Genomic DNA, 14,335 nt, shown 5'->3' with positions numbered 1-14,335 from the left:
TTGCTTGTGGTAGTTTTCCTAGTTTGCCTATAGGGTTTGGGGATCAGCAATTTGAAAGGACTACAAACTTGCAAAACAGTGTTATTCACGGGGCAGAATGTTCATCAGCGTGACCCAGTACTAAATACATTCATTATAGGCATTTCTATTCTGCACAATTTGCCACACAGCGCTGGCTCCTGGAAAGGGAAAAAAGACAATGGCTTATAAAATGCCTTTGAATGCCTAAAAAGAAGGAGAGTTCATGCTGAGACTCCCCTGCTTTCTTTTTTGGAAAGAATCTTCTTAGTGACTTTAGTTGAGCTCTGCTGAGAGTAAGCAAAGTGGAAAAATCAGAAAATTGCTTTTCTTTTATATGTTTCTGGGGGGCAAGATAGAGAGTGGGAGAAAATAAATGGAAAAAAGTGACAGGGAGATTATGTGAAACAGCAAATATGCAAGTGGATGAAGACAGCTGCGGAATAATGCAAGAGGCATAAAAAAAAGCAGCAAGAATAGAGAGCGTCGATGATAAACTTAAAAAGAATTGCAGAGCAGAAAGAACATCATAAATAATCATATTTTCAAATAAGAATACCATATCAGTTTCTGTGACCTGGATAGAGCACAGCCTTGCATGATATTTCCTAGCATTCTGATGCACACAAAATGCAATTTTCAGCCCTGGCATTTTATTCTTCAATGTAAACAAGCTTTGGGTTTTTAAAATACATATCTGAGAAGTGTCTTCATAAATAATACCTATATTATAACATCTCATCCTGTAAACTGTTGAGTCCGTGTTCCCCATGTATTCACTGTGAAGACCCACCATGTATACATAGTACCTTTTGGTAAAAACTGGCATGCTAAAGCATGAAGTGCCTTTACTCCAAGATAAACAGGATTTTTTTTTTTTTTAAGTACAGGACAAAGGAATATCATAGCCAATTTTGCCCATAATCAAGGAAAGAAGTGATGTAGGGTAGAGTATACTGTTAATTAGTTTGAAATCTTCAGGTGTTCCTTTAAAGCTCGCTAATTAAGAGAAATCCGGAGCAAAATAGGACCCTTTTCTTATGTTCAAAGAATAGAGATAAAAGGACAACAGGGAATGAAACATCTTCACTGGTTCTGCTCCTTGAAACACAGTCCCAAGAAAATGTGCGCGTGCTCAGGGAAGGAGAAAGACTCCGTATTTGCAGGGGGGTGGGGTGGGGGGGAAGGAGGCAGGCTGAGAAGCATAATTAGAAGCAAGTTTTCAAATTTTATTAAATCCCTCCACCAACAACAGGCACTTAAAGGTATTTTAAGTTAAAGCCGTACTTAAAGACCATGAACAACAAGATGATTACATGTTTGTGGAAGTGGAAAGGGCAATTAAGAAAACCAGAACGATTTAAAATGCCATATAAATACAGGCGACCAGAAGTTGATTTAAAGTTTTTTCTTCTCTAATTTGTCTCCCCTTTGTCGTGGCACGCTCAGAGAAAGTGAATGCAGGGGGTGGAAGGGGGCGGGAGTGGGGAGGGGGGGGAGGGGGAGGGGGAGGGCAGGCGCGGTCCTGGAGCTGCTTCCCACCCTCTGCTCTCTCCCGCGCCCCGGCCCCCGCCTTCCTCCTCTGGGTCCCCCTCCTTCCCCCTCCCTTCTCAGTCGCCCGCCCTCGCTTTGGGGACTCCATCAGCGTTTGATTTGGAAGCGCGCTGATTGGCTGGAAGCGGTTCAACACACGCCGGGCAGGAGCGCTTTGTCTGAGTTGAAGTTGTACAGATTTTAGACTGGAGTCAGCAATCACGGGTGTTTAGTCTGCAGCCGCGCAGAGGCAGGGAGGAAGACCCGCGGGGGAAGGAGCCACTGCAGCCCCCGGCGGCCCCTGCCCTGGATGGATGCCGACGCCGGGCGCGGGGAACCGCGGAGGTGACGCGCGGATTCCGCCTGCAAAGCGGCCGGACAGCCAAGCCGAGGCGAGCGCTGGACTCCATGCCGACGGGCGCCGCAAGTCGCGACACGGTGTGTATACAACAAAAGTTTGCGAGCTGTTAATTGCCGCTGCGGTGTTAAGAGGCGCTTTCAAGTTTCAAGTACCAAATGTAGCTTAGCTTTGAGTGGCCAAAGGAAGTTGGGGGAATTGCTTTGCTGTGTTTTAAGTTGCTTTGTGCAAGGAACCCCTGTAGACTGACCGATGTACCAAACGAAGGCTAAGATGCACTTTAGATTGGTTTTTGCACTCCTGATGGTATCTTTCAGCTCCGATGTATTCGGCAAGAATTTGAAATACAGGATTTATGAGGAACAGAGGGTTGGATCGGTAATTGCAAGACTATCAGAGGACGTGGCGGATGTTTTAGTGAAGCTTCCTTATCCTTCCACTGTGCGTTTTCGAGCCATGCAGAGGGGAAATTCTCCTCTCCTCGTAGTGAATGAGGATACTGGGGAAATCAGCATAGGGGCGAAAATTGACCGGGAGCAGCTTTGCCAGAAAAACTTGAACTGTTCCATAGAGTTTGATGTGATCACGCTGCCCACTGAGCATCTGCAGCTTTTCCATATTGAAGTGGAAGTGATGGATATTAATGACAATGCTCCCCAGTTTTCAAGACCTCTCATTCCTATAGAGATCTCAGAGAGTGCAGCAGTTGGGACACGTATTCCTCTGGACAGTGCATTTGATCCAGATGTTGGGGAGAATTCCCTCCACACGTACTCTCTCTCTGCCAATGATTTTTTTAATATTGAGGTTCGGACCAGGACTGATGGAGCCAAGTATGCAGAACTCATTGTGGTCCGAGAGCTGGATCGGGAGCTGAAGGCAAGCTACGAGCTCCGGCTCACTGCCTCAGACATGGGAGTGCCTCAGAGGTCTAGCTCATCCATCCTGAAAATCAGCATTTCGGACTCCAATGACAACAGCCCGGCCTTTGAGCAGCAGTCTTACATAATACAACTCCTAGAAAACTCCCCCGTGGGCACGCTGCTCCTGGATCTCAATGCCACGGATCCAGATGAGGGCGCCAATGGGAAAATTGTATATTCCTTCAGCAGTCATGTGTCTCCCAAAATTATAGAGACTTTTAAAATTGACTCAGAAAGAGGACATTTGACTCTATTCAAGCAAGTGGATTATGAAATCACCAAATCCTATGAGATTGATGTTCAGGCTCAAGATCTGGGTCCAAATTCAATCCCAGCTCATTGCAAAATTATAATTAAGGTCGTGGATGTTAATGACAATAAACCTGAAATTAACATAAATCTCATGTCCCCTGGAAAAGAAGAAATATCTTATATTTTCGAAGGGGATCCTGTTGATTCATTTGTTGCTTTGGTCAGGGTTCAAGACAAGGATTCTGGGCTGAATGGAGAAATAGTTTGTAAACTTCATGGACATGGTCACTTTAAACTTCAGCAGAGTTATGAAAACAACTATTTAATCTTGACAAATGCCACATTGGATAGAGAAAAAAGATCTGAATACAGCTTGACTGTGATCGCTGAGGACAAGGGGACACCCAGTCTCTCTACAGTGAAGCATTTTACTGTTCAAATCAGTGATATAAATGACAATCCCCCCTACTTCCAGAGAAGTCGATATGAATTAGCAATCTCAGAGAATAACTTGCCAGGGGCATTTATCACCGCTGTTACAGCCACAGATCCTGATGATGGAGAAAATGGGCAAGTCACATATACTATTTTGGAGAGTTTTATCCTGGAAAGTTCCATAACGAGATATGTTACCATTGACCCATCGAATGGACACATCTATGCCCTCAGAATCTTTGATCATGAGGAAGTGAGTCAGATGACTTTTGTGGTTGAAGCAAGAGACGGAGGAAGTCCGAAGCAACTTGTGAGCAATACTACAGTTGTGCTCACCATCATTGATGAAAATGACAATGTCCCCGTGGTCATAGGGCCCACCCTGCGCAATAACACTGCAGAAATCTCCATCCCCAAAGGGGCTGAAACTGGCTTTCATGTCACAAGAATAAGGGCAATCGACAGAGACTCTGGTGTGAATGCTGAACTCAGCTGCTCCATCGTAGCAGGTAATGAGGATAATATCTTTATAATTGATCCACGATCATGTGACATCCATACCAATGTGAGCATGGACTCTGTTCCCTACACAGAATGGGGGCTCTCAGTTATTATCCAGGACAAAGGCAATCCTCAGCTGCATACCAAAGTCCTTCTGAAGTGTGCGATCTTTGACTACACAGAGTCAGTGACAAGTACAGCAATGACCTCAGTAAGCCAAGAATCTTTGGATGTCTCCATGATTATAATTATTTCCTTAGGAGCCATTTGTGCAGTGCTGTTGGTTATTATGGTGCTGTTTGCAACTAGGTGTAACCGAGAAAAGAAAGACACAAGATCCTACAACTGTAGGGTAGCGGAATCAACCTACCAGCATCACCCCAAAAGACCATCCAGGCAGATTCACAAAGGGGACATCACATTGGTGCCTACCATGAATGGCACTCTGCCCATCAGATCTCATCACAGGTCGTCTCCATCTTCATCCCCTACCTTAGAAAGAGGGCAAATGGGCAGCCGGCAGAGTCACAACAGTCACCAGTCCCTCAACAGTTTGGTGACAATCTCATCGAACCACGTGCCAGAAAATTTCTCATTAGAACTCACCCACGCCACTCCTGCCGTTGAGGTAAGATCATACACTGCACCATTTCACTGACAAAGCAGCTGTTCAGAAGTTGTGTTAAGGGTTAGCTCCTGGAATGTTTCCATTAAGAAGTAACAATACTAATAATATGCAAATTAAGGATGATGCAAGTTACATTATGTATATGTAACAATTATACAGACCTGAGCATACTGTTTTAAGTTTTTCTTAAAAGAATTTATTTGCATGCACTATGTAGAATATTGAAAAATAAATGTGAAGCTCACAAAAGATTATCTGATTAGAATCCCCATACTTCCAAGAGTAAGATACTGGAAGCCAAATATAAAGGGGTTTGCATTATTGTCACAGGTGTGGTCTCTACTAAAACAAACAAACAAACAAAAAAAGCCCAAACAAACAAACAAAAAACCTCTGAGGCCTCCAGAATCATATCTCAATGCATGTTATCTGTACAGCTTTCGAAATTTTTCTGACATTATTTTAACTACACATGTTAGAATGTTGTATTTTAAAGCATTTTCTATGTATTTTTATAACTGATCACGTTAATCTGAACTCTGAAATAAAGGAAATCACCTGTTATTGATAAAGGAGTCCTCTTTCAAAAAGAAAAAAAAAATCAGTTGCATCAGACCATCCAGATCTCTCCGGCACGTATGCAGTTATATCTGGTGGCGAGCTGCAGAGTCTGCCACCGCTCAGCACATGTAAACCTTTCAGAGGGAGAGAACATGCTCACTGTCTTTTCTTGCTGAAAGCTGGGGAGTGTTGGGGGTTTGTTTCCAGGAATCAGTTCTGTCTATTTGGTTTCCAGCAGGTCTCCCAGCTTCTTTCAATGCTTCATCAGGGGCAGTATCAGCCAAGGCCAAGTTTTCGAGGAAACAAATATTCTAGGAGCTATAGGTATGAATTACCCTTGTGTTGTCTATTATGTCTCAAGTCACATGGATGCTAAAGAATAAAAACTATACACTCCCTGATTTATCTTTCTAGATATGCCCTTCAAGACATGGACAAGTTTAGCTTGAAAGACAGTGGCCGTGGAGACAGTGAAGCAGGCGACAGTGATTATGATTTAGGGCGAGATTCTCCGATAGATAGGCTTCTGGGCGAAGGATTCAGCGACCTGTTTCTGACAGATGGAAGAATCCCAGCAGGTAAGGGGGCAGTGAGAGATAAATCCTTATTTTTACAGACCTCTTACACCAGTGAAGTGAACAATTTCTCCCATGCGTATATTCTCTTTGTCCTTTGTACTAAGTCTCTGTAATCTGTACACTATTAGCAATGCATGCAGATGGGAACACTTGAAAGTTGTCCTCTTAAAAGTCATCGTAAGCAGTTGGCAGAGAAGGAGTAAGCATGAGAACTTCACAAGACAAGGAGAAAGGAGTGGGCAGAGGAGGAGAGAAAACCACAGTTTCCCTCCTCTTCCCACCCCATCCAGCACTACCACAGGACACTCTTGAGCAACTCTTTATAAAATTACTGGGTGGTTGTTTTTCACTCAGACAGCCTGTTTTGGCACACAGTGGTGAACTGGACTATAATTTGGAGGACACATTTCCTGTGATGGAAACCAACTCACAGAATCAGAGATTAAAATATACTAGGAAATGGTATACTTGAAGCACTAAAAATAGGAGTGAGAATGCACCTTCGTAGGTGGTATGCATAGAATATTTCTTGCCACCTTTCATTTTATGTCTGCACTGGAGTGGGAGAGAAACAGAGTCCAGGAGAGGAATTTATAAGTGTACAGCTGGATGGAGCAGATCCTAGTCAGCTCTGAGGCACTTTTTCCTCAGAACCTCCTCTCTCTAATTGTGCCGGAGGAAGTCCCTGAACCAACTGGATAAATACTGACCACATCATTGAAGCAATCCTGTGACTAATGACTGTAATATTAAATCCACTCTTAGGTGCACATCAGTGTTCCTTTGGCTACTTATGTTTCTAAATTCTCCTGTATATTGATCTAGTGACTGCCACTTGGCAAATGAAAGGCAGAAGAAGACCATATCACCTGTCTGTGTTCCAGGAAACATCTGTTTTCTAAATCCAGACCAGTAAGAGAGTTTTGGAACCAGACATGAGGGAGCTTCGGAGAGCCACAGAAATTCAGGGAAAACCAGTAAATAGAGACTCTAGCTCTCAAGAGTTATATATAGTAGTGGTGGCCGTGCTGCGGCAGGATTAGCGTTAGTCATCACAGTCACAGTGGTAGTTGCCAACGGTGTCCCAATGTTTACTCCAGGTCCACGAGGTGTTCTGCACCTCCAGCCCTTCTCCCAACACTTGGACGTAGGACGTAGTAGTGGGTGGGAGGAACAGCCATAAGATATATAGAAACTGAAACTTATAAAGGTTTAAAAGTGGTTCCCAAATCAGGCCATTTGTTCATGGGAGAGGTGAGATTTGAGCCAGCCCCCATACTCTTAAATACTCTTCTATCAATATCAAGAGTAATAATCTGAAGTAACAGGTTGTGGTACTTAAAAAAATATGTTGAGAGGCATATTTATTCTTATATTTTAAAGTCTTACTATGCTCCATGAAACTATTAAATGCTGCTTATTTAATTGCTTTTACATTGATAGATACTGCATTTCCGGCAGGATGAATGTATGGAAGGGGCTTCTAGTTACATGAAGGGCTGTAATGCAGATGAGAGGCCATGTTTGTGCGTTCATCCCTGGTGTCTGTGTTTGCTTTGTTTTTGAAGTCATAGATTTCCTCTACCAATTTAGAGAGACAGCGCTGAAAATCTAGTGGGGTATCTATGGCTTCAGCCAACTTGCTGAACGTGAATCAGTTTTATTATTTTTACCCATGAAATGGGTGTGTGTGTGTGTGTATATATATATATATATATATATATATATATATATGAAATGGCTGAATTTCTATTATTCTCTGACACTGACAGAACTCTAATTTTGAATACTGATCCCTAATTTTGAGTAATATGATTTCCCAAATTACATTAGTTCGTAAAACAGAAAAGTCACTTAGTGGGCACAGTGTCAATATTTCATTATGTGTTATTTTTTAAATTACCTGAAGCCTGTTCATTGACATTTACATTTGGCAGCATAGTTAAAAAGAGAGTAACTACCCCTACTTACATAGCCTTGCAGTTTATGGGCCTAAATACTGCCTGAGGTCCTTTGAAATTCTGAAATTGTGTAATTCTAATAGCTAATCATGGTCTAACTCTTAAGAAAAGATCAACACTTCTCTTTCATTCCTTCCTGTATTTTCAAAGTTACCAACATGAGACATGTTCATGTCAGGGCAGTTCTCTAAGGCTTGAGTTAAAAAAAATAAAATGGTGAAAGTAAATGTTAAAGAATAAGACTTCAGGGAAACAATGGTTAGATAGACTCTAGATATTAACGAATCTTCTTTAGTGAGTGACTTTAGACCTCTTCCAAATTACATGTCTTTTTACAGTTAGAGGCTCACTTTTATGTTGTCATTAACAATACCACCAGACAGCCTTTAAGAAACACTTCCATATTTGCAGTCATACTTAATCCAGCTGTGTGGTGAATGAGCTCGTTGCTGGTGTATGGTGGTGTATGACAGCTCATTGTGTTCCGGCAGATACACTTCTGCCTGACGAGTTACCTGCCTCCCTGTGGGGTGTGGTGGAAAGGATTTTGCAGGCACAGAGCACCAGGATCTCAACCATGGTCAATAAACTGTTTTAAGATTTACTCCTGTATGGCTATTATAGAAAGAAATGTGCATACTGAGTATCCATACAGATATAACCACCCTTTAATTATGACCACAGTTCTGATACTTCACCAGTTTTCTGGTTAATTCTTTACCCTGGCAGCTTCTGCCAGCACATTAGGGTGTAAAACTTGTGCTTTGTAAAATTATATTCCCAGGCAATAGCCTAAGTAGAAAAACATTAAAGTCCACATTTGAATGCCATTAACAGAAACCAGTGCAGTTTTCAAAAGCATATATGTTTCTAGGACTTAAGTGTCTTATTCCAACTGTTTTTCTGCATTAAACTGTGATCAAATATAGATTATGTTATGTTGCATTGCCTGCCAACAGGGTCATTTCTGGTCGTTTATGCTATTAATTCCCATAGACAGCCTGCATTCTGAGCAGTAGAATCAGCACCCATTTTTGTCTGTTAGCCTGTGTTTGTCAACATAGTTTCTCCTTTGCTCTTTCACCTTTGAATTACACATATTGCTGCAAAATCTCCATTTCCCCAGGCTATTAGCTGCACTAGGGTGACATACAATGGAAGGGCTTTTGAGTTTGTTTCTTGTGATGCTCCTTTCTGGTTGAGCTCCCTCCACTTTTCATCAGTCTGTCCTCGGTGATGATGTAATTCAAACATTCCTCTTTAACGTTGAGTTCTCTTCATCCTCATGGCTGGTATCCTAGTTCTGATCTTCCTTCCATGGCTGGTTTTACTATGCAAGCTTATGAATTGATGGTTTTCTCTCTCTAGTAACTTCTCCATTTGCTACATCTTTCATAGAGCTTGAGCAAACTTTCATGACATTTTAATGTACATTTGGGGGGGGGGGTTGTTTTAATCAATAACTGACTTCTTGCCCAGCAACACCTAATGAAACCTACATGTCTTGGCATTCTAAGGTCAATGAAATCTCCTAGCTTATGAATTCTCAATTTTGGCTTTTTTCATGTCTCCTGCAATAGGGCCATCTCTTTGTATAACATACCAATTCTTTGCTCATGAGCTTTTCACCCTAAAAAAAAAAAAGTGGCTTCTCTTGACTTAGTCTATCTAAGTTCTGTTCATCCCTCAAAGTTTGTTTCAGGTTTCTCTTTAATGACTTCGGCCTCCATGTTCACTACTTTTTGCGTTTCTTCCATATGCTCTCAGCCTCATACCGCTTGGTCCCTACCTGGGCATCTGTGGCATGTATGGCCTCGTTTGCTAACCTGGACTCAGAACTGGATCTGAAACCATCTGAGAGGGCAGGGAGCTGTCATAGCTTTTCATATGGGAGAGGCTCTTCCTACACAACTGCTTGGTCACTCACTAACTACTGGCTTGGTAGAACTAGGCACATGTATTTCTTCTAATGTTTCCTGCTTGTTTCCTGCCCTACCTATAAGGTGCATACAGTGTAGGAACAAAATTGAGAGTCACGTAGTGGGAAAGAGGAGCTCTCTGTTTCACTCACATCCTCCCCTCCCCAGGGCTAAGGGAATCACCTGGAGTGCTTTCAAAGAGGGACAGAGAGATCAGCCCCTTGTACCACTTGCCAAGTCCTACATATGGGATGTGATATGGAACCTCGGTGGCACTGGATTAGGCATGCATTAAAAATGTTGCAAATAGTTGAGTCTCCAGGGAAAAGATTGACGTTGCCAACGCAACAAAGAAATGCCCTCTTCTGTACCCCTGCCCTTTCCTCTACATTACTTTATTTTTGCTATCCCTCTCTTCATGAGTGTTTCCTTATCAATTTTTCTTATTTTCTGAATTTAAAATTTTTTTGTGTTACTTTATTATTTTAGATTTGAAGCCCCATATATTTCTTGTGAAGTGGTAAAATAGCATTCTCTGTTTAAAAAGTCCCTATGACCAAAATTACTTTTGAATATAAACTATCATTTTAATCACGCTGGTTGAATTTTTGGTTATATGTTCATTATATTCAGGTTTCTAGAAATTTGGTCATGCTCAGGATTCTTAGAAGCCTATGTAATTCTTCCCCCTTTTCCCCTTTGTCATTAAACATTAAAATAAAACTGCCAATCAAACAAGTCTTTTCTACAGAATTAAAGGCCAGAAAATAAATGAAAGCTGTCATCCGACCCGTTGCCTTTCCTTGTAACAGGATATAAGTAAGGCGACATAGACAGGTCTCCTTTCCATTTTCAGAAACTCGGGGAATTAAGAAAAAATTAATTACCACTTTGATAGTTATTTCATTGCTTAGAAAACCTCATTGCTATTAAGCATTTCAGTTACTTTCAATTCCTTTTGGTTTTGTCCACACCAGTCAATGAAAAATAGTTGGGGTCTCCAAGGTGTAATAATGCATGAAGTCAGCACATCTAAATATACGTTTATTCTTAAATCATCATTCCTCATTTAAACTGAACCTTTCTTCATAGCGAAATGATGCAAGGATTCTCCACGTCCGCCCTCTTTCTCCTACCTCCCAGTGGTTCCTGTGGAATTAGTGTTCATACTAGCTCTGTATTTTCTCTACTTACTTTGTATTCTTAGCTTTTCTAGACTCAGTCTTTTTTTTTTTCACTCACAATACTTCCTTTCGTTCTTCCAGATAACTATCCAGAAGTGGGGTTGCTGAATCATATGGCAGTTCTGTTTTTAATTTATTGAGGAAGCTTCATACTGTTTTCCATAGTGGCTGTACCCTTCTTGCATTTCCAACACAGGGTATGAGGGTTCAATTTCTCCTCATCCTCACCAACACTTGTACTTTTTGTTTTTTATAACAGTCATCCTGACAGATTTGAGGTGATATCTCATTGTGGTTTTGAGTTGCACTTCCATGACGATTTGAAAGTACGTAGTGAATGATTATTCTCTGCAGACAATTCACCTAGTGCTAAGAGTATAGCAATAAACACAATAGATGGCTTGCTTTCTCTGACAAGGTAGTTGGATTGTTCAAGAGTCATTCTTTTTTGCACTAATTTTGCAGAAAGATAAATATTTCTTAAAGAGCCAGATCTATAGAGTCAGCTCCAAATATGTAGGTATGGCTGATATCAATCCAGTGTTCATTAAAATATAAGATAATTACATTTTCTGGATGCTGTCATTTGCTCTTAAATGAAAATTGTTATATTGAAGAGACCTAATTGTCACTGGGAGAGATGGGTGATTTTTGGAGTATAATTTTCATCTTCACATTTCCTGGTTGTTATGTAGTTTAGTTACCGTATTTTCCAAATTTAGAGATTTTTTTCTCTTTAGTTTTCTGCTTTTCTCATATCATCTGTTATTTCTACAAGTGTGGCCACTCACACGCCGATAAAAATATAACAACAGGAAGAATGGATTTTTCATGCTCTTCATCTTTTGATACTTTTCCGTCTATTTGAATTTCAAACCTTTATAATTTACAGATGTAAATGGCTGGTAGTGGAGGATAATCTGCACTGAAATTTTAAATAACAAGTCAATCAGTAATGCATAATTCCTTTAAGAGAGATTAAAAAGTATAATTACCTGTAAGTTTATTATATTCCCAATTCTTCCATTAAAAGTAAAGTAGGCCTGGCTGCTGTGGCTCAGTGGATTGAGTGTCCGCCTGTGAACCAAGTGTTGCTGTTTCGATTCCCAGTCAGGGCACATGACTCGGTTGCACGTCAGGTTCCCAGTTGGGGGCGCGAGTGAGAGGCAGCCACACAGTGATGTTTCTTTCCCTCTCTTTCTCCTTTCCCCTCTCTCTAAAAATAAATAAATAAACAAATAAATAAATAATTTCTTTTTAAAAAAAGGAAAGTAGGTCAGATAGACCTCACTATCTAGAAAGTTACTCAAAGGTATTACTCAGGGATTATCTGGAAGCATTATAAAGTTATGGATTTCACCTTCTGGTGTTTTTAGAATTCATCTTTTTCCAGTCATTCTTATGTATAAATTACCAATCCATTTTCCATTACTTGAGTAGTAGAAATGATATTCCTGAGAAGTACGAATCATAAACCCTCCTTTCCTTATTTGATGAGCAAGAAAACATATATATATATATGCCAGGTCCATAAAACTAATCTCCAAATCAAAGCCATAATCGTGGTTCATCTCATGTGTAAATTAATAGGTCAGTTTCAGCGTAGTAGTTTACACGGTCTCATTGTGTGTGTGTGCGCGCGTGCGTGTGTTTAATGAAATGCCTTTTCCCCATCATTCTGAGTCATGCCAAGTGTAATCACGATGCCCATTGTCTTCCCGGAGCAGCCATGAGGCTCTGCACGGAGGAGTGCCGGGTCCTGGGCCACTCCGACCAGTGCTGGATGCCCCCGCTGCCCTCGCCGTCCTCCGATTACAGGAGCAACATGTTCATCCCGGGGGAAGAATTCCCAGCGCAGCCCCAGCAGCAGCACCCGCACCCGAGTCTGGAGGACGACCCCCAGCCCGCAGAGTGCGGCGAGAAGAAGAAGAGTTTTTCCACCTTTGGGAAGGACTCCCCAAACGAGGAGGACCCCGGGGACAAGAGCACGTCCTCTCTGCTCTCGGAAATGAGCAGCGTGTTCCAGCGCCTCCTGCCGGCGTCCCTGGACACCTACGCGGAGGGCGGTGACGCGGATAGGTCCAACTCCCTGGAGCGCAGGAAGGGACCTCTGCCCGCCAAGCCCGCGGGCTACCCGCAGGGCGTGGCGGCCTGGGCGGCCAGCACGCACTTCCAGAACCCCACCGCCAACCCCGCGCCCGCCCTGGGAGCGCACCCCAGCCTGCCGCCCTCGTCCAAGTGGCTGCCGGCCATGGAGGAGATCCCCGAAAACTACGAAGAGGATGATTTTGACAACGTGCTCAACCACCTCAACGACGGCAAACATGAACTCATGGACGCCAGCGAGCTGGTGGCCGAGATTAACAAGCTGCTTCAAGACGTGCGCCAGAGCTAGGAGGCCGGAGCGGAGCGTTTTTGTTTCCATATGTGTGGAGACAGGGGGCAGAGGAAACCCTGAAAGAACTGGCATTGCCAAACCGTTGCATTTATCATAAATGTGTCTGTGTATATTGAATATTAAATACTGTATTTTCGTATGTACACAATGCAAGTGTGATTATTTTAATCTGTATTTTAAAAATACATTTGTACCTTATATTTATGTGTAATTTAACAGACAAATTTTATTTTTTTACTCCCATGACAAACATGTCTTTCCTAATCACATAAAAGTAGCCACTGTTCAATTCTGATACACTAGTCAGCCACGAAGTACGAAGGCGCTGCTTAGCTTAGTTACGTTGGGGAAGAAATTATATGCTGGAGGAACAACCCCACGAAAGCATCATAGAATTCTTACTTCGATTAAGTGATCCAAATTTTTTTCTCCAATACTTTTAAAATTAAGCATCGATAAAAATGTTAAACTATTTTATTACTGTTATTGTTGGTACTGCTCTCTGCTAGTTCGATAATTCAACTGTCACCGCAACATTGAAACATGGGGTGAAATTTTATTTCTGAACGGGGCGGTCTCTTTATCACAGTCAACGATGCAAATAGGGCTAGCGTCATTTTTTCCTCACTCCCAGGCCCCTGCTATTCCAGGAGTCACCCTGGGCTGTTCTTGAGACTATTTCTCCTCAAGTATTATTGTCTATTTATAATCAAGGTAAACAAAAGAATTTCATTCCATCCTTGAAACGGGAGATGTGCTTGAAGGAAATGGAATCTGTCCTTTCAATGGGTACCAGTATGTATTATAACAGCATGAAGTATTAATGGATGAAGACAATTATGTCAGTGTCTGTCGTGGGGTAGTAAATATAATCGATTTCTTCTGAAACCGTTCTGTGTGAATCTTCCCCTCTCCTCTCACACTACTTGAACATTTTTATCTTTGCAATGTTTTCTTTCTTTTTATTTTTTTTTTACTATAAGTATTCACTTTTAGCTTTTGTCTCCAGTGCATGATCTTATATTTTTGCTTTTATATTTTGTATAAGAACATTTATAAAATTACATTTTTTGCTATTGCAATTCT

The 14,335-nt window shown here is 41.7% G+C and overlaps 1 protein-coding gene across 2 annotated transcripts; it reads left to right on the top strand.

Annotated features, from left to right (window-relative positions):
• The first annotated feature begins 1,814 nt into the window (after nt 1-1,814).
• PCDH18 (protocadherin 18) lies at nt 1,815-13,821 on the top strand. Of its 2 annotated transcripts, none has more exons than XM_090288359.1 (4): nt 1,815-4,648; nt 5,448-5,533; nt 5,624-5,787; nt 12,579-13,821. In XM_090288359.1, exons 1-4 carry the CDS (start codon nt 2,162-2,164, stop codon nt 13,244-13,246), a joined length of 3,405 nt encoding a protein of 1,134 aa, XP_090144485.1. In that variant the 5' UTR covers nt 1,815-2,161; the 3' UTR covers nt 13,247-13,821. The 2 variants fall into 2 exon arrangements, with proteins under 2 accessions (XP_090144485.1, XP_090144483.1); XM_090288357.1 differs by having other exon boundaries at nt 5,445-5,533.
• Nucleotides 13,822-14,335: the final 514 nt, after the last annotated feature.

The sequence above is a fragment of the Furipterus horrens genome, unplaced genomic scaffold (assembly GCF_987537825.1).
Source record: "Furipterus horrens unplaced genomic scaffold, mFurHor1.1.pri manual_scaffold_10, whole genome shotgun sequence".
Taxonomy (NCBI): Eukaryota; Metazoa; Chordata; class Mammalia; order Chiroptera; family Furipteridae; genus Furipterus; species Furipterus horrens.
This window is presented reverse-complemented; position numbering and strand designations above follow the sequence as displayed.